This window comes from Tetrao urogallus, assembly GCF_951394365.1.
Source record: "Tetrao urogallus genome assembly, chromosome: Z".
Taxonomy (NCBI): Eukaryota; Metazoa; Chordata; class Aves; order Galliformes; family Phasianidae; genus Tetrao; species Tetrao urogallus.
The window spans coordinates 37,829,959-37,854,748 of NC_136816.1; the positions used below are offsets into that span (position 1 = coordinate 37,829,959).

A 24,790-nucleotide genomic window follows, 5' to 3' on the forward strand; every position below is an offset into this window, starting at 1 on the left:
AAACGTAGCAGGAGAATCACCTTTTCTGACTGGTTGGCTATGATGTGTGTAATGCATCCTAAAATACAATTTGCCCTGCTAGCCGCCAGGGAGCACTGAGCCTGCTCTCAACAGCATTTCCAGACCCCTCTCTACAAGGCTGTTCTCCAGTCTCTCATCTTCCAATCTCCGTCTGTGGCATTACTTCATCCCAGGTACGTCACCTGGCATCTTTCTGAGTTGAACTTCATGCCATTGCTGACTGCTAAGTGTTCCAGCCTATCTAGCTCCTTCTGCAAGACCTGTCATCCCTTCTGGAGGTCAAGAGCAACTCTCAGATCAGTATCATCAGCAGATTTGCCAAGGACTCACTCCACACCATTCTGATCACTGTTAAAAACATTGAACAAGACTGACCCTAGAATTGAGCACTATGGAACACCACTGGTTACCACAAACCAGCCAGATGTAGCCCCATTTACTACAACTCTAAGCTCTACCATAATGCAGTTAATCACACAGCTAAGTGTGAATGTTTATCTTACAATTGGATAATCTGTCAAGAAGAATGCTGTGAGGGACAATATCAAAGGCCTAACTGAAATCCAGAAAGAATACATCCACTGCCTTCCTTCATCCACCAAGTAGGTGACCCTAGAGAAGATGAAAATAGCAAGGTAGTATTCCTCCATATAAGCAATTCTAACTTTGTTCAGATTAAGTTTCAAAAGGAGCAAGTGAGATATTTATCAAAGAAAGAAAAAGTAATAGGACTGCTTGTATATAACAACAACGGACTGGAAAATAAGGATGAAAATCTGTTTTGGTACAACTTTTGAAAATACAGAAGTTAATTTTTAAAAACTATTCGCTTTGTCCACTGTTTGCAGGATGATGCTGGTCCCAAACTGCACAAGTAAAAATGAATAAGAAATAAAAAATAGTTATAGAGTCTTAAAATGCCTGCTAGCCATCATCAGCACTGCACAAGAAGTAAAACCAGCTTGATAGAGAAAGCTTACCTTATTGCTTGTGCACCAGGTCGTTGCGTAAATACTGTACTCAATTCATTTAAAGAAAATTTTACCAACTCAGGAGTTTGGTTGTTTTCTCTTATTGATGCTGACATGCTTTTTAAATTTACAGACAACTTCATGGCTTCATACTAGAGGAGTGGAAAAGCAATAAATTATAACAGTGAATTATAAAATACACATATAAATTTCAGTACAGTTTATGAAGAGCCGAACACCCAAAATAAAATTCTAAACTACTTTTCCAGTGCTATAAACATCCTGCACCACTACAGTACAAAAGTAATTCCCAAACAGCCACTATGAAAATGCAAGGGTAGAAAAAATGTAGACTATGCTTGCAAATCTATGACTTCAATGCAGATGCCTGTAATACATTTTGAGAAAAAGGGCTTTTGATGAAGCTGGAAAGCAATCCACTGTATTGTGCAAGGTATCTAACATGAAGATGGCTTAAGATTACTTTGAATGATTTAAAGTTGTTCTTCTCTACTATGTTTCTTCCATCATCTCATACATTATCTACTCATCTATTCCATCTACCTTCACTAATTTTAAGAGTCCACTGAAGTAGTTAATCCCCTTTCCTTAAAAATTTCTGAGTATTTTAAGATAATATACCAAATATTTTGTAATTTGAACATTGTGCTACTTATGTGAGTTAATTCTACTTTAATTAGACAGTATTTCATTTGGAACTTTTTCAGAATATTCTAAATAAGCTCTTCAATCACTCTCTTCAAATTAAGGGTGTTCTGTTCTATGCAGAGTAACAGTAATAAAATCTAAAAGCAACATGACATTACTCAAACACTTTGGACAAATGTAATTTTAAAAGCAATTCTTTACCACTTTCAGATTTTGGCTTCTAGTATAAAATTACTAATTGTTTTATGACATAATTTGCGACTTACTGATTTTGGAAGTGTTGGGTCCACAGCCGTTTCACTATATCCAATTGCTGCATATAGTTTAGCTTTCTCTTCACTCGTCATAAGACCTCCAAGACCTGTTGCATTGTAATAGGTTAAGCACAGTATAAGTATCTTTAACATGCAGATACTATTGTGTGGTACCCAGTCCATGGCAGGATGATTTTTAAGGTCCCTATCCACGTAGGCCTTTCTAAGATACACTTTTGAGTAAAAAAGCATTAAAAGCAAAAAAAAAAAAAAAAAAAGCAAAAAAAAAAAAAGGGTCAAAGCAAAGTCTTAAATTTGAAAAACATTGAGCTTTTAAATAATTTTATACATTTATTCTCAACTACTTTATTTCCTAGCTTGCTAACAATGAAAACATGTTTTTCTGGCATAATTTCTGTGTTCTAGAACATTTACTAGATGCCTTCATATTTTAGTCAGTCATACTCTAAAGCACTGTATGAAAAAGCAAGATTACAAAAATAATGGAAGTAAAATTGCTTACATTCCATTAACTGACACTGTTTTCCTAGCACTTTCTTCAAATCCCCATACACACTACACTGTGCAGACAACTGCTAGAACTGGGAAAGAAGAAAGCAGAAATAAACTTCAGAAAGTCCTACAGAAAGAATTGTAAGATACCCTAGAACATGCATTTAACAATCACATCAGAAAAAAAAAAAATAAAAAAGTCTAAGGGAAAATGTAAATGCCAAACATTAAAAAAAAAAATCTGAAATTTCATTTTTAAGGGCCTCTTATTTTAATAACTAAGTCTCTACAATAGGAAAAAACACCAATAAATGAACATACTTGAAGCCTTTACTTCTTGTTTCTGTTCATCCTTATCTTCCCGTGACCAGCCCCATATCCAACTAAACCAGCCACCAGAATTTTCATCATCTTGTTTTGTTCCTGGTTTGTATATTTTGCATCCAGATTTAGTGGCCTGAAATGAACAAATACATATTAATTAACTTCATGTTTCTTTCTTCTCACTTGGATAACAATTAACTACTTTTATTAACAAACAGAATAAGCAAAACTTAACCAATTTTAAAACAATAAAGGTTTTTTATGTAGATTTTCCAGCTAAATCTCACTCCTCATCTCCTCACTCCCTCCTCTAAAAGAAAAAAAAAATAAAATAAAAAAAGCCACAAAGAACCACTCCACAACTTTATGTTCTGCTCTGCATAGAAAAAATTAAAAGAGTCATTAAAAATACACACATTAGCTATGAAGTAACCAGCACAGGCCACATTTTAATTCATCTTTTTCATTTATTTATTTATTTATTTATTTATTTATTTTAAATTTCAACAGAGATGTAAAAAAAAAAATCAAAAAAAATCCAATGTTATTTGAGTAATAAGATAATTATTTTGAGAAAAATAGGAAATCATTCCTGGATCTGATATGTAGAGCTACAACAGTAGATCTTCCTTTCTTCTAGTTGCATCATTTCAACAGCTAGGACACATACCATGAGATGCCAATCATGACTTCAACACTGTTCTCAGAGAAAGTGAAACCTATATCCATATTTGACTACATAAAGTTTGGTGTAAGTGATGGTAAACGCACATCAAGCAACATAAACAACAGAGGAGTTCTCAAACCTGTAGCAGACCACATAAGCCAAGTATTTTCGTAACTGATACAACTGTAGCAGACATAAACCCAAGATAAGCCTTGACTTTAAAGATACTTAGTGAATATGATACCCAAAGTAAGAGACAAATTATGCAGAATGTCAGTTAAAGAACACACACGCTAAAAAGCTTTGAAAAGTCATCTAATGTTCTTTTTATGAAGGATGTCAAATTATCAAGCAGTTGTAGAAAGCAAGTGGTTTAATGAAAAAAAAAAATGGACAAAGCTTTAAAATAGAGCTGTCAAACCTCCAAGATAAGAGGTTTGTGAGACACTAAGAATTATGAGTTGGAGGACAACTGCCATTCTTGGCACGTCTGAAGCGGCAGCTGGCACCATAGACCAACGTAAGAAAGGCTATAAGCAGAATCAAGGAAAACCATAGTTGTGCAAAGATACAAAAAATAAATAAATAAATAAATAAATAAATAAATAAAAATTTGCATGATAAAAAGTTCACTCTTTCTGAATAAATCCTGCTGCCCTTTTTCATTTGCAGAGGTCTAGAAATCAATGCAGTCTACAGAAGGATTACTTCGCAAGGTACATTTTCTGATTAAAAGAAGGTACATTTTCTCATTAAAAGAAAGGGAGAGAAAAAGAGTATCATCATCTACTCTCAGTTCAGGGAATCATTTATGAATTTTCTCCAGATTGAAGGGATAAAAGTTTCTCAAGCTATCTGATATTGGAGTTGATGCTTGGCTTATTGAAGTTGAGTTTTGTTATGCAGGGCACAGTGATGAAGATTAAAAACTAGGTGAAGGTATGGGATAGAAAGTTATTGCTACTAAGTTCCAAGAGGATCAAATGGTTCAATAATTGTAGCCTCCTGGGAGCTTGAATTCAAAGCCTGAAAAAATGCAAGCCCTTGAAATTCAATTGAGGTATGTTGAGGAAAAGAAAGAAAAAAAAAGAAACATGAAAGCTTAACAAATAACAGGATTTTTTATTTAGCTTTACTCAGCCTACTCTTAAAGGATATTCCTTTAAGTTCCTGGTAGACTTAAAGCTACCCATCAACAATACAAATCTAGTAATAGACTACGCTCTTGCAATATCCTTTTTGGGACTGTTTTGTGAGGTATTATTATTAACTGGTAGTAAGTACAAAAGGCTTCCAGCAGATCAACAGAGGTAGGACACAACTTAGAATCATTGTAACCTGATATTTAGTACTTGGAAATTACTCCAGAAAATTACTTACGCATTGGTCTAGAGAATCATTAAAGATTCCTTCCAACTGAACTACTCTATTTTGTCTTTCAAGATACTTCTCCAACACTATCAAATGCATTGCTTAAGGTACAACGAAATAAAAATAAATTTTCTTGCAACCCTCACCTAAGCACTACAGAAACTTGTCTTAAAAGTAAGGACTGGAACATGATCATTATAGGAGTGTAGTATGACATAACCTTCTATAAGAATTAATTTCATACTTATTTTCTCCAGCACAACTGTAAGTCAGAGGGGAAAAAGGAAGAACAAAGACTACAAATTCTCCAGGATCTTCCTCACCTCACCAGTGCCAGGAGGAAAGAAATAAAACCAAAGTAACTCCATGGCACAAGATTAAAATAAAGAAAGAATAATAATAATAAAAAGACAAAAATTAAATGAGAAATAAAACAAAAACTGCTAAGGAAAAGAACTCCAGCCAAACAACTGAAGAGGAGGAACATGACCATGTCTTCCCCTGTTAAAGTCTGAATAATTATTATACATGCTCCTTAATATAGATTTATGTATAAACAATTGTAAGGAAAAAGAAACACATTTATAGATTCCTGTTTTGTTCTACCAATACATCATTACTTCTACAATTGCATTCACACTGCACTTTAAATACACTACAAAACAGAAATTTGAAATGTCTCATTCAACTACTGTGATAAAAAATGACTGCAATAAGTGAACTTTAATTATCAACCATTCTGAACTTCATGTTTTGTTTCTAGTCACAATGATTATCAATGAAGAAAGACCCTTTTGCAGATTTCAGAAAAACTGCAGATTTCACTTCAGTATTCTGGATTAATGTTCAGACACTATGTTGAGAACTAAGGAGCATATTAACATAGTTATACAAGTTTCTTACTTCTGAAATCACATTATTTTACTTCATTGTAACCATCTATTTAGGTTTTATTCTGCATTAGCTATATTCAAAATAACATTTTCAAAATAGTAACAAAATGTGAACATACTAGGTATATAGGTGTCAAGACTACATTCATAGGGTACTAGGAAGGAAAAGAATAAAACTAATCAAGTTTAGACTGTTTGAGTGAAAAAAAATAATAAAAGCCCGAAAATTTCCAAGCTATGGACATAACCACTTTCAGTTTACCTTAAACTTTCATCACTTGACCAAATTTCACAGATCTTCTGTAAGAATTGTGGGAATAAATTTCCCCTCATCAGTTATTCTAGAGAAACTATATATGAAACTAATTTCTGCTTAATTGGAGGCTGAAACTATGTATTATAATAACAAATGTGAAACATAAGTAGAAGAAAAGACTGTATACAGCATAATTCAAACACCAGAACTAAAATGCATCTGCCTAATGTATACACACAATCTTATGTTGTTGAAGTTCTCCAACTCAATTAAATGATGAAATTTTACCTCAACTTCTGCTTGTTGCCTTGCAAGTGTGATGTTAAAAATATCCAGGACCTTTTCAAATTCCTAAAGGAGAGGAGAGAAATTATTTTTGGACAGTCTGATTTGGTAAGATTTCATTGCTCACGGTCTTAGAGAAAGTGACAACAAACTACTCTTTTCAGAGAGCTCAAGTAATTTGCTCAAGTTCAAAAAGCAAAATGAACCTGGAGGAAAAAAGGTACATCAGTTTATGTTTTTCTTCAGTGCAATTAGTAATTTAAAATGAACTCATATGTTCATAGATATTACTCACAAAGAAAATTATTGATGAAGTTGTAAGTCAGGTTGCTGAAGTTATATTCTAAATCAGTACTTACAAACACATAATGTGTTTACTTCAAAAAAAAAAAAAAAAAAAAAAAAAAAAACATTAAAATGAAGCTGTTAGCAGAAAATGGCTGACCTCTAAAGATTTTAAGATTTCTTCAGTAGGTTTTTTCGATATTATCTTTGTTCTATACAACTCCTTGTAGTTCTTCACTTGATTCCTATGATGCCGAATATGTTCCCATGACCACATTTGGAGCTTAGGTTGAACATTTACTTCAAGGATGCCGTAAATAACATATTTCCACCTAAGGACAAACAAAGTGTAGCTTACATTTCTATTGGCTTACTGAAAAGATGACTAAAGCTATGCAGACACCCACTTATAACTAGTTGTGAAAGCATGAAATCCCTTGTTTAATACTACACTTTGGTTCAACAAATGATTAAATATGATAATCTTAAAAAAATTAAAGCAAACAACAACAAAAAACACAGAGGACTTAGTTTTAGGAGGAAGTGAGTTCCAACATTCTTAAATAAGAGATTATATCTGGATTTATGTTTCAAATGAGTAAATAACTAACAAATTGTTTTCCAAGCATGAGGAGGCCTACCATATCTTGGCATTGTTGTGCAGTGGAACATCAGGCCTGTACTTCCTATACGGCAAATTTCGAGTCATCATATCAATAGATTCAAGAAGTTCCATGACACTGAAGTACTAAAAGATCAAAAAACAAAGAAAGTCCAACTTGAGTGTTAACTGGTTCTCTGCAAACAATGTAAACCATTTATATTTCCTTAATGACAGAATAATTAGCAAAGAAAAGCAAAACATCACTTTATGTTTAGTATAAAATTACATACTAACCTTTTCACTACCGTATATAATTAAAAAAATAGAGATAGATAGATATAGATATATACCTGTGGCTTATTGAATTCAACAGCAACGTCCTTTATATTTATATCTAGATCCATTTTTGGAGTTGAGAAGTCAATGTCAGATCGAGGATTCATAAGAAGCTTGGCCTCAGCAGAAATTGGACGGAATACTGAAACACAGATGTTGATAAAAGGAAAAAAATAAAAACGACATGAATTCTTTAAGATTCACATAAATAATATGTAATACCTATCAGCTCAAGTTACAGTAGGTCATTTCTTGGAAAATGCTTGATTCAGAACATGAAAACTTGATCAATGCAGCAAAAAAATGCAGTATAAGCTATACTCAGTTTTCCAGTTTTATTCTGATGATGTGAGCCATAAATCATTTTGGTTTAATGACTACACTTTAACACAGACTTGCCCAAAAGGTAACAGTAAGGACAACTCTTTGTTGGTTTTTTGTTTGTGTGTGTGTGTGTGTGTGTGTGTGTGTGTGTGTGTGTGTGTGTGTGTGTGTGTGTGATGTTACTGATACATTAGACTCTTTGATTAGTTACACTCACACTAATAAATAAATAAATAAATACTCTACATTTCTAAATCAAAACCTGAGTAACCACAGGAAAAAAATCAATGTGGATGCTAAGTAAAGCAAAGCACATCATACATTAAAATTAGCTCAGAAAATAGATGTTATTCCTCAGTTTGGCAATATCAAGCATTCACTAGAGCCTTCAGAAGCTATGCTTGATTCAGTTTTTCCATCTGTTTCAGGAAAATGATCCAACAGTATTACTTGAAATCATGTAGTTCACATCCCTATAAAATGAAATTTCCTTTACTATTAGAAATACTGATACATCATCTACATAAAAAATATTCTAGATCTACTGATAAGTTCATAAGTGTGGAAAACATCTTTGCAAGAAAAAGCAATGTTTACACCTATTTAACGTGGTTTCACTTTAAGCTCATTACTCTTTGTGAAGTTTTGTTTTATTCTATGTATTTTGTGGTAAATTTTGTATTCATTTTCTCCCTGTATCCGGTTTGATATATTTATTTTTCCCTCCTTTCTATCTGCTGGTATTACACTTGTGTTTACAGTTCAAAATACAAAAGACAACTTTTTACTTACTACCTTCCTATCAAGGTCTCAGCGTAGAGCTGCTATGCAACAGTCAGAATTTTCACATGCCACCGAACATTGGCATGATATAAATCTTAAAATATCTGTGTTTCTGTGGGTACTGATGGCTTTTAAGAGTGTAAATCCCAAATCTTGGAATTTTCCACTTAATCCTTTTGAACTTCTGTGTAAGGATTAGATAACAGATGATATTTACACTTGCTTTCTTGTAAAGAGAGTCCAAGCTAGCAACTGAAAATCATAGATTAGAAAACAGAATAAACTAAATAGTACTGAGGAGCAGATGAATTGTGTCAGACCCAAAAAGCTTCCTCCTTCAGGCAAATAAAAATCTGTAAATAAAATAATGCTGCCTTTTTTAATCCTTTTTATTGTAAACTACTTGCTCTATATAAGACCATTTCAAAAGCCATTCTATTTTGTGAAGACTTACTAAAGAAGCACATGAGAAATAAAAATGAATATGGAAAGTACACAACTACCATGTTTGAATGGAACTAATGAGGTGTTTGTAAAGTAAACAATAATGAAACAATAATGAAAGCAGCGCAACTTATGATAAGGTAAACTGGTGTTTCAGAATTATGTAGGTACTGTTTTCACCCTAAGAAAAACTGAAAAAAAAAAAAAAAAAAAAAAAAAGGACATTTCCCATAAGGTAAGTTACCTCAAAATCACAAAGCAATCTCAAAACCATAAATTATTCAAACCACCCCTAATTAACATGACTTACAAGATGCACACATTATTGATTCTTAAAATAAAGAATTATCAATGGGTGTGAATGAGGATTAATGTCACTGGGTTAGAAAAACTCTTGACTGTAATCAAAATCTTTTTAAGGGTACAAATATGGTAGAATATGAAGGCACAGTTCTTCCTACAAAAGAACAAGAAACGCATGGAATAAAAAAGCAGCAACCTCTGAGAAGTGCTAAAAATAAAACAACTATGCATATTATTTTATTTCAACCTGTAGTATGTAACACTTCACGTAGTACTTACCAAAATCATAACCAACTGGAATCACATTGCGGCAGGCAACTCCCTGTTTCAAGCTAACCTATAATGGAGTAAAATTAAAAAGTCACAATTCTATTACATTGTAGACTTTTAAAAATAAAAGCGATTGACAGTTTGATATGTTTCAGATAATCCCTCCAAAAGACAATTCAATTTGAAATAAGCATCCATTTTTAAACATAACTAAATTGATATATTAGAGGACTATTGTTTTTAGCTACTAAATCACTGAGCAGTGAAATACCCCCTATTGTAAATATTTTTCTAATCAACAAAGGACTTTTTTTTCCCCAAAGTTTCTCAGATGACTGTTGGATTTCCATCACATAAAAAGCATAAAGCTTAGTATTTTCCCTGATGCTTCAAATACTATCAAGACATTTCTTGAAGATATTGGCATAAATGAGAGTAGAACAGAAAGGGAAACATGCTCAGTTCTTCACAGTATGAACTACAGTAGCAGACACTCATTCTTTACTTACCAGTGATTCATTATACCCATAATGATAGAACATCTCAGATTTCACATTCCAGTAAGCAAAAAGGTTATCCAGTCGTACAAGCTGAAAAAACAACAGAATATAAATATTAATAAATCTAAAAGTTTTAAATGTAATTTGTATTTCACAAAGTCTGGATTAACAAGAATATTCAGACCATTCAGTGCACATTGCACATTTTTGTATTTCAAAGTCTACGCAGTTGTATCTTCTTACTGTAGAAGAAATTCAAATTCGTAGCTAGTTTGTACCGCACCTAGTTCTTTCTTTGGCATTCAGATTATACTGTACCTTATAGAACAACTTGGCAGATTCATCATGTAAACATGGATTCCAATTCTTGTCTGAGGTCTGAAATGAAAAGTAATGATAGTTTTTCTGCTCTTTACTCAATACCAGCATTTTATCATCACTGGAACAAACAAATAGAACAAACAGGACGATCATCATAATTAAACCCTCTGCAATTGGAGCGACACTATCTTCTGATTTTGGACTATCAAGCCGTGACTTTCTTAATCAGAAATTTCATCAGACTTCCTTACTGAGAAAACACATATGTATATATGCAGTGATTGGCATGCTGTACACAGGAACCTAAAGATTCCAGTTTTGCAAACAGTTTTCCTTTAGTATTATTTATAAGGAAGCATTTTCAAAGGAGAAAAAAAAAGGGACTGGAATTATTCTGTTATTCCAGAAACAGAAATTCTGTTGGGCTTGAACTAAGCTGCTATCTGCTTCTATTCACTCTTAAGACCGACATGATAAGCACTTCAAAAGTGATGTAGTAAGATTATCAGTTTTAGTTCATTATACAAAATTGTTTGTGGGAAAAGGTTAGAAAAGAGCTATTTCTCTTTCTTGAATCTGCTAGAAAAAAAAGAATCAATAACTAATTAATTCAAGAAAGTAGAATGGTACTTAAATACCATTTCTTTATGATTATTAGTTATACAGTAAAAGCTACAAAATCAGAGCTATTCAGTATATTGCTTCTACTAGCTGCACTTCCAGAGTGAATGTATACAGTCCAAAATAACTAATATCCATACCAAAAACTGAAGCTTGTAGATTAAAAAACTCAACTACGATTTGAAACAAGACATCACTCTTTTTTTTTTTCTTTTCATTTACTTCTTTGGAAATGGGTCTCATGTCAGTTTCAATAAAACACTCATAGATTATGAATAGCAGGTATTTATGAAAGACTAGTTCCTTGCAACAACAAATTGCAAAGACAGAATAAAAATTTCCTCCCAGAGATCTTTTTAAAAGGCAGCATTTTATCTTTAATGGCAATATCCCCACTCCAATATTTGTGCTTGATTTGATAAACCAAATAGTTTTGAAAAACAAGTACCATTGTGCTTAGCCCATGATTAGAAGAATTCTTCCATTACACAATATGTTACCAGATAGAAAAACTTTACTTATAAACCAACATAACCTATATCATATATGTCACCTTAACGTATGCACCACATGGTTTTCAGATGAAAAATAAAATTACCTGCAAACTTAGGTTCTGAAGTGAAATCCCAAATGACAAGGGGTTACTTCGATTTGTGATCTAAAAAAGTGAGGGAAATACCAAAAGAAGATTATCTTGTGCTTAACATTTAGACTTGGAAATAAACAGACAACAGTAAATATACACACATATATCTTCATGCTTTGGTACAAGCTTTTTATCAGTTTTCATTTTTTACTTTAAGAGCATGAAACTTTAAAACCTTTAATAGCATTCTGCCAACATACAAAATAACAGGGGAAAAAAAAATCATGCAAGTTCCTTATTTAATACACTTTTTCACATCCCCTTATCTTCTGATAGACAAAATCACTTACATCATCCTCATAGCGAATGTGGATGTTGGAAATTTTCACTTGAAGATTTTTGATGACCTGAGTGACCAGTTTTTCTACAAAAGTGTCTTGTTTCTCTTCTTTCACTTGATCTAAGTTTAAAAAAAAAAAAAAAGAATTTAATATTCTGTTCACATTTAAGAATGTTTAGACCTGAACCAGAATAAAAAGTAGGAGTCATTTGACAGATGCCTAAATTTTCTATTACTCTGTTCTCTCATTTCTTAATAACATTCTCTCTCAATATGACCTGTAACATTTATTTCCTCAGCCTACAAAGTTTCAGCATATGATATGATGCAGGTGATTCAAAAGCATGTAAGTACGAGATGACAACCATCTCATATTTCCAGGATGAACATTTTGCAGTATTGATGCCACCTACACACTCAGATTTCAAGACAGTATCTGTTTTCCAAAGATGAACACTATTTCAACAAAATGTCCAACAGCTAACAGCTAAGTTAAATACTACCTAGGACAAACCTGCTGGCACATACCTCTCTATATGAAAATGAAGATCTCTAACTGCAGTTTAAATATCAGGACAAAACAAAATAACTAGAATATTGAGAAATTCAATATATTTTTTAATTAAAAAATAAAAATAGCTATACTTTAATTAGGTGGTCTCACTCTTACCTTGCTCAGCTATTTTCTGCTTTGCTTCCTCTATCCTTTGCAATTCCCTTTGCCTTGCCTCCATGAGCTGCTTGGCCTCTTTTTCAGCATCATATTTTATGCCTAGATGCACAATATTAACAGGTGAGATACAAACTATGTTTTTGGATACTTTCACAAAAGCAATTTTTCTCATATTTTGTTAATAACTCTACCACAACAAAAAATTATTTGACTGAATCTAAACTACCGAATAACGCTCCACCGACATTTACCTAATTTGATTTGGTAGGAGTATCTAGCAGAAATAAAGCTTATGAAGTCAATATCAACCAAGTACAGAGACTTCTGAAATCCCATCCACACATTTTTACATTTTCTTCTCTATATTAACTTACTGGCTGTGGGCACAATAAGCAAATAAACTCCATCAAGAACTGCCTCAACAGGTTGAGTATAAAGGTTTTGCCATGGAATCTGTAGGTTAAGTTGACCTACAAACACAAAAGAAAAAAAATGAGCTATACTGTCATACACAGCTGACTAGAAAGAAATTATTAAAAAGATAACTGACATTAACTGCAAAAGCTCTAAACAATTACTTTATAGAACATAAGAAACAGTGTATCTGAGGTGGATTTCCTTTGGATTGTCTGTCTTAAGTAGCACACAGATGAACATTCAGCAAGTTTTCTGCATGAGCCAAACACTTATGTCTGAAGTCCCTCTCCTTACTCCCCTGAATTACATTCACTCTTCTTCCCCTGCCCCTTCTTCCAAATCCACTACAGCACCCTCACATGCACAAAAGAAGACAACTCATACATTACCTGTCAGCAAAACTTTGCCAAAACCAGATTTTTTAAAACATACATATTTTTCTTTTTCCATGGAAGAGACCCTTAAGTATGAATACATGTGTGTAAGCATGATGATCCTGACATTACAGCATCCCTCATTCTTCATATATGTGTCATTTTTAATAAAGTATGAAGCTAGCCGCACACAAAAATAATTTCCAGTGGAAGTCTATGGGAAACAGTATGGTTTTAAGCTTAGTTCACTTTAAAAAATGATTAACTTTTAAAATGCAGTCAACTAGCGGTGAGAAAATATTTCATAAAAGGGAAAAGACAAAGGGAAGGAGGTGGCGAAATCAGAGATGAATCTTGCTGAAACAACAGATGAGACCTAGTTCTACTCAACTGTTCATTTGCTACACTGTGTTCTTTTTTCATTAATGTTGATATGAATAAACAAGATTCCACACGTTTTAACTTCACATTTCAGCTCATTTCAAGGTCTTTAATAAAACAGGGTTGTGGGGTTTTATGTTTGTTGGTTTGTTTTTCAGAACAACAACAAAAAAAACAAACCCAGAATGTTCAAAGTATGAAAATCAAGAAAACTACTTGCTTACAATGTCTAAAGACGCTTGCAAGGAAAAGTAGTGTTTAGTGACTCCAGCAGGAATGCATTACAAAATGTAACTTACCAATATGTCCTGCTTTAACTTTAAATGGCACATCCAGTTGACTCTGAAACAAAGTATTTTAGAATATTTCAGCAACTTGTGAAACCTTGTCAAGTAGGACTATGAGACAAAGATAAACTTAACAACAAATACATCACTTAACCACTGAAGAGGAAAAAAAAAAAAAAACACCACACACCAAATAAATAAATAAAGCCAAGGTACTAAATATAACAGAATGCACAAACAATGAGCTTCTGATTTAGACTGTTAAGCCATGCACACTCCCCACAGCAAATTTCTACCCCATATGCTACAGAAAAAAATACAGCTTCCAGTATTCTTACTTATTTATTTAAATACATTCCTACATGAGTTTTCTCTTTGCAAAATATCTGAAGTGAAGCCAGTAAGTATATAGGTTCATCTTCAACTTAATCTCAAACTCACTAGATAAGTACTAAAAAAAAAAAAAAAAAAAAAAAAAAAAAAAAAGCGAGTTTTCATATAAGTTGCTGCACATCCTATAATACAAACCAGAAAAAAAATCAACCAAAAAGTGTCCTGTTATAATTTTTTTTGCAAGTTTGTGTCTTTACTTTCATTGTCTTACCAGTGCATTTTCTTTTATTTCAAGATTTTTCAGCGCTACAGCTCCTAAAATCAAAAAAAGCCAATAAGTAAAACTACAATAAGCAAAGTAGTAACAGTGCACATTTAACAAGTTTTATCCATGAAGACATCCATAACCCACATCTCAAATATTCACAAAAGACTATTAAGAATACACTGCCCATTTCCATTACGAAGCAATCTTTCTCTGAGATTTGCTTGTGGATCCTGCATGGAAAAGAACCCAAGATTACTCAAAGTAAATCAATGGAGATGATCCTAGAGGTTTTTTTCAGCCTTGATTTTATGATGGTTGAATTTCATAAGGACGTATCTGAAATTAAAAGTTTGCTTCTTTTTCTTCGACCATCTGCTTCTCAGGCTTGTGGAAAGCCATGTTACAGCTTTAGCTTTACTCTGAATCTTTTCTCCCTGAGAAAATCTGAGATTTGCAAGTTGCTTTTAAGTTTTATGACAGTTCACAGGAAGCACTGCAGTACATCCAATTTTTGAATGTCATAAGACAAGAAAACTTCAGTGTCCTGTAAACACAGAAAATTCTAATTGCAGAATATGTTTTTACAACATGCTCAGTGTCAGACACTTGACATCATAGAAGAACATCAGAAAGATGCACAAAATTCATCTTTTGAAAGCACACATAGTTTGAAGAAACATCTGCAAATTCTCTGAGAAGAGGGAACATCTGCAACTGCTATCTTTGAATTAGTTGTATATTCTTAACACTTGCACATGGAACAGACACTTGATATTACCAAACAGAGGCATGAATGAGATTCAGAAAACAGGAAGTAAATTACAAACCCAGAAGGGAACACAGCCTGAGATAGCAAGTAAGATTTGATTGACCCAGTAATATTTTCCTTTTGGACACCCAAGTTAAAAATGGCCAAACACATCAGGAGACTGGGCCTCCAACTACAGTAGGTATTCTTGCAGTTAGATGGTGATGATAGCTTTGGACACTACTCAGGGTAGAACCAATTTGGGGAAACGATATCAGAATTGCACTCCTTGGAATTGGTTCCAGTCACTGAATTGCTGTTGTAGAGATTTTCAAGTGAACTTAAAGCATACTATGGTGCTTACAAAATACTAAGTTTCTAATTATTTAATGTGGTCATCAGAGTAATCTATACATAGCATTCTTTGGCAGAATTTTATACATTTGATACATGGTACTATCAGCCTATCAAAAGAGATACTTTATGCAGAAAGATGGTTTTGAGCTGCAGGCTCACTTTTATACCTTACAATACAAAGATAGTGGCCCGAGCATCTAAAAAGAGGAGGGGAAAAAGAGGAAGCATTTCCAATGGTACTCCACAGCCCATCTAGTAGCTATGACAGCTTTTTAGTCTTTGCAGGAAATGACAAGGAATCGCTTTTATTTACTAGAAGGGTCAGTTCTAAACTAAGTCTATTTCCTATCAATACTCATACTGCACAGAGCATTGTAACACTCAGTAACAGAAGTTTCATTTCATAAGCGGAAACAAAACAAAACCAAAACATGCATATTTCTTCTCCATGAAGGCTTTGCTGATTCATGGTAAGTAATGCTACTGGTACAGGTTTGTGTTTGTGATCTAATTACTGCAGCTTAGATTTTTGCCTCCCAATTGAGGCAAGTCTATCAGCCATCTCTAAGACTACATGACACATGAAATAGTTTAAATGGCTTTCGTTTCTTTCACTTTCACTGAGAGCAAAGTAAGCATTACATTGTCTTTATGAACAGCTTTGGTGCATTGTGCATTTTCAGCTGAGACACACTACAGTAAGCTGCAATAACAAAAAGCCCTAATGTTTCTGAATACAAACCACTGCAAAGCATGCAAGGATTATCATCCTGAGCTCTTAAAGAATACTTTTTCACAAGGCAAGCTATGGATCATTTTGCCTGAGCCCATCATACTGGCAGGGAATAAAAACAGCATCAATACTGCTTAAAAAAAAATTTAACAGCTCCATACAAAGAGTTGGGATGGGGAAGCCAGGTAAATTATTCTTCTTCACTGTTTTTCCCTGTATGTATGATTCTTAAGTTTTAATGCTTCAGTATAAGTAATTAGAATAAATTAGTAAAACTGTGATAATTTCATTTTAATGTGAATTTACTAAACGTTTACTGAAATATCACAACTTAAAAAAAAAAAAAAAAAAAAAAAAAAAAAAAAAAAAAAAACAACCGCATCGATTGAGGGTGTGAATGGACCAAGCTAACTACAGAAGCATGCAAAGGGCTACTGAAGCACCCTGTTTTGTACATATTGGCAACATTTACTTCTGCCCTTGACAGTGTGAAGAAGATACAAAGTAAACCTGAACTATTTCCCAGGTGTCAGACCTGATCTGGTTCCCAATTTCAGCACTCATGAGTTGAAACATAGTAACTAATCATACCCGTATTCCCTATGGCAGTCCACTGTTACACTTGGGAGAGAACATGAATGCAAGTGGACGGTATTAGGACATTGCAACTACATATATATTTAAAGCTACTCTCAGAAACATAAGCCGAGAAAGATAAAATAAAACTTTGGTGTGGGACATAACATAGTTAGTGAATTTCACTGTCCTGGAGTACAGCCAACAGATTTTAATTGATAAGATTCCAAAACACGTCAAGATTTAGGGCTTGCTTTGGGTGGTTTTGGATCTGATCCGTTTCCCAATGAGAAGCAGTTGGCTGTTTCTTTGCATTGAACATAATAATACATCCAGATAAAAAGAACGGTTAAAAACTTGCTAACTAAGCAACCTGTAAAACTGTAAATACAGATAAGTTAGTGTTGTATAAATACCTATGGTTAAATGCACAGGATTACAACCAAAACAATAATGCAAGCTAAAACATTCACAAATACCTATAGTTTACAATTCACTGGGCCTATAAAAGAAGAAAATTCTTAGCTTCACTGATCTCTGGACATTGCAACTGATTAAACAGAATCAAACATTTGTTAAAATACTTTAATTAATTTTTATGAAGGTTTATGTTTTAATTTCAGACACTCAAACATCAGCGTAATATTTAGTAAAGCATTTCACTGAAGAGGCATAACTGAAATTTTGTTATCTATCTCAACAACAGCTAGGCAGGAGAAGGAAACTGATCTTCATAAAAGTCCTGCTCATTTAACCTATGAACTCTAACTTCAATACTGTCCTTGTAAATAAGAAGGGACAGACGTGAGACAGACGAAGGGAAGAGATATCAAACATGACAGACATCAGGAACTTAAAATATCTCTGCTGATATCTGATCTGTATCAAACTGTGCTCCCCACACTTTAATAGAATTTCTGCTTTTTTTCCAAGACTATCCCATTACTGATAGGATCATAGCTTATGAAACCCTTTGATCACTTCCTACCAATGGCTGCCTTGCCAGTCATTTCCCACTTGTGTTTGTGCTGCTACTTCGTTGTGCTTAAGCATACCTTCCAGATAGAAGCTGGAAGTCTTTGAGGGTTCGAGTGTCTGCCAGATACCTTCTATACTGACACCTCTTGTAAAACAGATCACAAAAGGCAGAAGAAACTACTGATGTATCCCCCATCCAGTCCAAATGACTTTACTACAATGCAGAAACCACACCTGCTGCATGGTATATGAAAGCAGTACATATTTATTACACTAATACACATGACAGAAAATGTATATTTAAACTTGTGTCAGATATCTGCCTCCATCAGAAGGCCGATGCATCTGTCCCAGACAGAAACACCAGGTATTCAAATAACAAGTTAAGTAAGATATGCTTGAGACATTAGCTAATAAGTAGGTGTGCCCAAGTCAAAAGGGAGTTTTGAAATGCAATCAAAACATTTAATAAGATTCCTTAGGCCCAACCAAAAGAACAAGTAGCTCAATGGACTTCAGTGTAACAACTGTTTGGTCTCTCATAGTGGTTGGAAAGTTCAACAGTTTTTCACTTTCTCAAGTGAAAACCTTCCTCAAGACAAAAAGCAACACGTCAAATGACTTCAATAATTCCTTCAGGTATTAAAGTATAATTTCATGAACTGTGAACCACTTAAAAAACCTAACTAGATATCTAACCTGTTCTTCTAAGAAAACTGTATTAACATGCAATAACTTGCCTAAGTGCCACTTTCTAAATGAAGGCCAGGACAAGACAAGGTTTACATCGCCAGCTTTCCCAGAACCATCCATTAAATAGCATTCCTTGGTGGCTGCCAAGCATGGTAAGCAACACTTTATTCAGTTGTTCTTAAGGAAATCTTTTCTCAAGGGATAAAAGGGCTTTTCTCATAATATTTTTTTTTTTTTTTTTTTTTTCTGAGCCATTCCAGTGTTGGCCTTACACATTCAATTAGCCTTTTTAACTTATACAGTCCTTCAACCTCCTTCCTGAATTTCCTTCTATATTTCAGGTCACTGAAGTCTTGCAACTCTTTCAGCTGTGAGCCTGCTTCTGGACATCTCACCTTATGTTTCAAGATAGTTGGGATTTTTACTCTTCAATATGAGTTTTTTGATGAGCAAAAGAAAACATTTTAAAGCATTTCTATTTATTACTGTGTACATGTGCATTGGTAGAAGCAGTGTCATCATACAACTTTTTGACACAAATTGAACTTCAGTGGCTTTCATATGACATCCTGACTTCTCTCATTACGCAAATTTAAAATGAATGATAAGCACGTTCCTAAAGGTCATGAATAAAGCTCCCAAATTCCCAAAATACGGAGGGAACTGTTTGTACATGTTCAGAGCCTACCAACACAATGTTACCAGTCTTAATGTTAACAAGCTAGCTATAAAATACACAGTGACGTAATTCCTTCAACACAACATCTGAAGGGGAAGGTATTTATGATTGGGTATTTCATCCAACAGTCCTGAGAATATACAGACTTTTTAAGATTTAATAAAATAATACATGCAGTGACATGGCATCCAGACGGTACACGGTTCATACAGCAAGTGGGAAGTAAAGCACTTTCACAGCAAGTAGAAAAATCTGCAAACGTACTAACCTAATACAAAATTTAAAGAAAAAAAAAAGTGCTATTTTTTCTATTAAAATAATAATAATAATAAAATCTAGTTCCACAACTTCAGTTATAAGAAACACAGTGAAAGTAACAGTAAACTTCATAAGGAACTATATATATATATATATATAAGGAACAGGGACAGTAAAAAAAAAAAAAAAAAAAATTCTGCTACCCCTACTAATAGCTACTGCCTTTTAGTTGGAAGAATGTACTTTCTTGGTCCTCCAAGCTCTCTGGAGTGAAAAAGATAATGCAGAACAAAACACCACTAAGCACAATGGAAGTTGCACGTGCATCAGACTTCATCCCTGGTAGAACACAAAAAAATAACATTCTTCACACGACCATTCAAAGATGTTACACAGCAGTTCTCTAGGCATCTCAGAACAAGAGGTAATCACATAGCTATTCCTACATGCAGCTAGTATACAAACTGTGTATAATATGCACCTAATCTGCTAAGAGCTGCCCCACAGAAGCATGAGCTGTCAGGACAAACCACCAGTCATATATGGGGCTGGAAAAACAAGTTTTGTTTGTGACACATAAGCATAGCCCAGAATTTGTACAGAAATCCTGTATTTTACAGTGAATATTTTTCCTGCCTTCCATGAATAGAAACTGTGATAACTGAATAACTTTGTTTCACAGACAGTGTGACTCACTTCTGCCAAAACATGCAATAATTCAGTTCTTTCAAAGAAAGCGCAATCAACAAGCATGCAACATTCATCCTTAATGCCACAGACTAACTTTCTCTGTGTGCTGGTGCAGTTTTAAGGTTCCATACAGAGTCTGAAGTTCATGGAGATCCTATTAAGACTTGAATAGCTGATGGCATATCACTGCAGAGAGGAAACCAAATTAAAAAAAAACACCATTCCAGATAACAGGAGAGCGAAACAAAAACGTCCAAGACTTTTTGCGTCTCCAGGAGAAAGCCTGAAGGAGCTTCAGGAGAAGCCTCCAGAATCTGACCTACGTATGTGAAGGCCTAATAATGGAATTAATAGGTAAGGAACAGACTGGGGTGCTTCATACCAGCAAACGTTTTAAAAAAGCTTTACCTCCACTTGCTTTTGCTGGTGTTGCAGACACCCGGAATGCATATTCACAGCTGACTCAGGAGTGCCTGCACACGCACCTGTTATGCGTGGGCGTCTTCTTCTTTCACGCTTATTTTTCACAACACATAGAGGCTGCCACCGCTGCCTTGTCACAGCAAACTGCAGGCGGAGCACCGCCCGGGACACGCCGCTGTTCCGACGCCTCGGCGCAAGCAATGGAGCGCCCCGGACTCCCGCACCACGGCGGCTATCGCGAAATCCTGCCTGCGCCGGCACCTCCACCAGCGCACTGCCGATATGAAAACGCTACTACCGAAACCGACCCCGTTTACTTTTAGTTTCTTACTCCCGGACGGGAGCAGATCGATGGAACCAGCGTGCGGCGAGTTTCCACCGGGGAGGCTTCCCCGCAGGCAGGGCAGAGACGAGGCCGCGGCGCGGGCGCGTACAGCCGGGGCCGCTCCCCGCCGGGCGCCTCTCCCTGCCGCCCGCGCGGTGCCTCCCCGCCGAACCGCGTCCCTGCCGAACCGCCCCGGCTCCTCGGCGATCGTTCCGCACGCTAAAGCCCGAGCAGGTCGTGGGGACGGTGGGGACGGCGGAGCGCGGCGCGGCGCAGCGCGACTCCGCACGGCCCGAGCGGGGCACGCCGCCCGACTCTCTCCCGAGCGCGGCGGCTCGTACCTCCCCAGATGCCCAACTTCAGCTGGGAGCTGTCTAGGTTCACCACGTAGTCTCCGAGGAAACGGTTCAGGACGTCCACCACCAGCGATTCAAACACCATCCTGAGACCCCGCCGCTCCTCCGGCCTCCGCCCCGGCGCGGCCCAGTCACGGCCCCGCCCTGCCCCCCGCCGCCCTTACTGCGGCTCCCCGCTCCGCCCCGCCCCGCCCCGCCGCCCGAGAGGCGTGTCCCTCTCGCCACGCCCACCTGCTGTCCGCTTTCCTGGACACCTCCGCGCTCTCGAGCCGCGCGCAGGCGCGCTGAGGGTCTCTCGTGGGCGCGCAGGCGTGGCGTAGGGCGGGTGGGCGCGGGCGGGATGAGGGCGGGGGCGGCGGGCTTTTTTCAGGGCTCGGGGTGGGATTGTGGGGAGCGTTCGGCTCTCGGAGTGTCGATGAGATTTCAGGCGGAAGTGGGAAGTTATCTTGTCGGCCATCCGGCGTGGGGTCTACTTTAAGAGATGGAGTACCTTGTCCTCGGAGCTTAAACGTTGTAGTAGTTGCGGTTTTTAATACTTGAGTATGTATGTATTTCTTTAAAGAACTCCATTTTTCTTCAGGCTGGGCAGGGGTTGAAGCTACTGCTTCTCTTCACCCTTTGCAGTGGCTGGGCTATTATTAGCAGCGTGACTAAACCTGGTTGAATTTCAGATGCATCTCCAGAAGTTGGCCGTCTGCAGTCTGCTGGGCTGGGATCTGCTGAATGGAGCTTGGGAACTGGGTCACAGGCACCCTCGGCAAAGGTTCTGGTGTGCCTAGCTGGCTGTGTGCATTTATTGAATGGGTGGACATAATTATTTTCCGGCTTTATCCTGTAATTGCGATCATTAGGCTTAAAATTAGATCTACGAGTAAGATAAACCCTGGAGTTTTTATGCGTGTTGTATTGCGTTAATTGGGTTTTGGCAGCATGGGGACTCTGAAAAAGGACCAGGGGCTCCTGAGTGAGGCAAAGCTAGCCCCAGGCAGCAGGCTGTCCCTCCTGCTGGCCAAGGTAGAGCCCATTGGCAGCACTGGTGATGCCTCTGTTATACGTTTAGAAAAGGGAAAGGTAAGTATGCAAATGTGAGAGGGCAGCCCTCCAGCCTTCAAGGTCACTGCAGAAGAAGGAGCTGTAGGCCTGAAGCAGATCTTCCTGCAACCCAGGAGAGGCCTGTGGAGGAGAAGCTCTCCCCTGTAGCCTGCAGTCACAGCACAGAGCACATCTCTGCATGCAGTTGTGAAGGAGTCCGCAGGGCAGCAGTGGCTGAAGCGAAAAGGAGACAGTCCATGCAGAGCCCTGCAGGAGAACCTGTTGGAGCAGTCCATCATGATATGGACAGGACTCATGCTGGACCATTTTATAAAAGAGCCACGAGCTTGAGTGGAGGAAGAGTGCAAGGAAGGGGTGGCAGAGATGACATATTATGATCTGACTACGGCTTTCAATTCCCATCTGCCTTCCAATGCTTAGGTAGGGCAATGGAGGAGGCAGAAGAGCGCAGGGCAGACAACTGAGGCTGGAAAGAAGGCAGGACTGTGGAAAGGTCTTAGCTTAGCTTCTCAATGTCCTACTTTATTTTTTAGTTGGCAATAAATTTAATTAAGATTCTCCAAGTTGAATCTGTTTTGCATATGAGGCTAATTGAGGGGTGATATCCCTGTCTTTAACTCAACCCAGAAGCTCTTCCATCGCATCTTATCCATCTGTCTAGTTGAGATGATCTGGTTGAGATGAAAGAGTAGCAGGGTGAGCATCTCACAAGCAGCCAAGGTCAGCTCACTGCAAATACCATGGGGAAAGAAGAAAATTCAGGAACATCTCTCTGTCTCCTGTCATTAATGACACTTGTCAGTTATTCATTAAAGTGAAATGCAACGATGTAAGCAACAATGAAACATGCTTATAAATATTTTTGAAAGATAAAATGTGCTGAAGTGATGTCAGCTGCGGCACGTTTGTTCGGTGTGGGCTATTTTCTTGCTGAAATCTTTAGGCTGGTTTCTGCTTATCACATCACTCGCAGGGCAGAAAGAGAGCATTGTTCTTTCTCTTCTCTTACCAGAAGTGAATTAAATATAACTATACACTTTCAAAAGCTTATTTTGATATATATATGACATATATAAAAATATATTTCAGAAGTTCTGTCATGTTAGAATCAGAGAATCATAGAATTGCTCAGTTGAAGATGAATGTTTTGCTTCATTTTAACTAGGTGAAAAGTCCCTTCCAAGCCCCAGCCCTTCTGTGATCTCCTCTTCACAGTACAAAGAATTAGCATTAAGTTAAAGATTCATTTCTCTCTATGCCTATAAAGCCTTTGTGATAAGAAAGAGGTGATAAATATTTAAAATTTGAGAAGAAAAACCCACAAAATGAATATGGTAGACTTTTTAATTTGATGAAAACTGTAGGTAGATTTGTAGAAAGAAAGACTTACAGAAGATTGATCCATAAGCAATAAAGCAAGGAGTCATGCCAAAACAGTAGGCAGAGGCCATAAATATCATAAGTTCAGAGAGTGAATAGGAACTTGATGGGAATTCAGGTTATGTGCAGCTTTTAAATAAGGCCTAAAAATTTAAGTAGAACTTAGGATGAATTAGTATCTCGATTTAGTTGCAGACTGTTATTCCTTAAAGATCAATTATCAAACAACCGTTTTAGAGTATACTTGCACTATGTTTGGGCACTTCCACTTTATATTACGTAAAGAAGATATTATATATTATATATTGTCTGTGTTCAGATAGCTACTTTGAAAGAAAATATGTTCCCTACTGATAGTTGTAAGATATTATTCTGTAAGATATTATTCTGTTAACGTCTGTGTCTCAAAGCTCGCTGGGGACACAGACGGACTTGTTCAAGTCCCGAGCAAGGACTGTGAAATCCTTTGTCTGAAGGACACACAGATGAACAAGGCCAGGCAAGTCCTGGGCAAAGGTTGTGAGATCCTTTGTCTGGGGGGATGCAGATGGACAAGGCCAGGGGCAACGAGAGCGAGATGAGCTGCAGCTAAATAGCTGTGAAGTGCTCCTTTGTGCACCTATCTCAGGATGACGGCCATCTCAGGGGGTACTCAGTGACTCTTGCTTGAGGCCCATCCTTGTCAGGTAGGCAGGAGAACAAGGAGGACAAAAGAGGAACTGAAAACCACGAGGAAGGTTTCTGGCAGCAGATTCCCCTTGAAGAAGAACGGAGGTTTCTGGCAACAGATTCCTCATGAAGAAGAAGAGGGATTCCTGACGATCAGATTCCTCGTGAGGTGACTCCTGCATGTTGTCGAACTCTCCT

At 36.6% G+C, this 24,790-nt stretch overlaps 1 protein-coding gene across 1 annotated transcript in view; it reads right to left on the reverse strand.

Moving 5' to 3' along the window:
- The window catches only part of VPS13A (vacuolar protein sorting 13 homolog A), a gene marked incomplete at both ends in the record, with an annotated part of 95,496 nt that extends 73,921 nt beyond the window's left edge, over nt 1-21,575 (reverse strand). The window contains 17 exons of the mRNA XM_079548343.1: nt 1,002-1,144; nt 1,928-2,022; nt 2,750-2,885; nt 6,228-6,290; nt 6,670-6,841; nt 7,151-7,257; nt 7,464-7,591; nt 9,583-9,640; nt 10,083-10,163; nt 10,392-10,451; nt 11,614-11,673; nt 11,952-12,061; nt 12,612-12,713; nt 12,989-13,084; nt 14,086-14,128; nt 14,678-14,721; nt 21,476-21,575. Of these exons, the coding sequence (XP_079404469.1) occupies nt 1,002-1,144; nt 1,928-2,022; nt 2,750-2,885; nt 6,228-6,290; nt 6,670-6,841; nt 7,151-7,257; nt 7,464-7,591; nt 9,583-9,640; nt 10,083-10,163; nt 10,392-10,451; nt 11,614-11,673; nt 11,952-12,061; nt 12,612-12,713; nt 12,989-13,084; nt 14,086-14,128; nt 14,678-14,721; nt 21,476-21,575 (1,598 nt within the window). The remainder of the gene's footprint in view (nt 1-1,001; nt 1,145-1,927; nt 2,023-2,749; nt 2,886-6,227; nt 6,291-6,669; nt 6,842-7,150; nt 7,258-7,463; nt 7,592-9,582; nt 9,641-10,082; nt 10,164-10,391; nt 10,452-11,613; nt 11,674-11,951; nt 12,062-12,611; nt 12,714-12,988; nt 13,085-14,085; nt 14,129-14,677; nt 14,722-21,475) is intronic.
- Nucleotides 21,576-24,790: the final 3,215 nt, after the last annotated feature.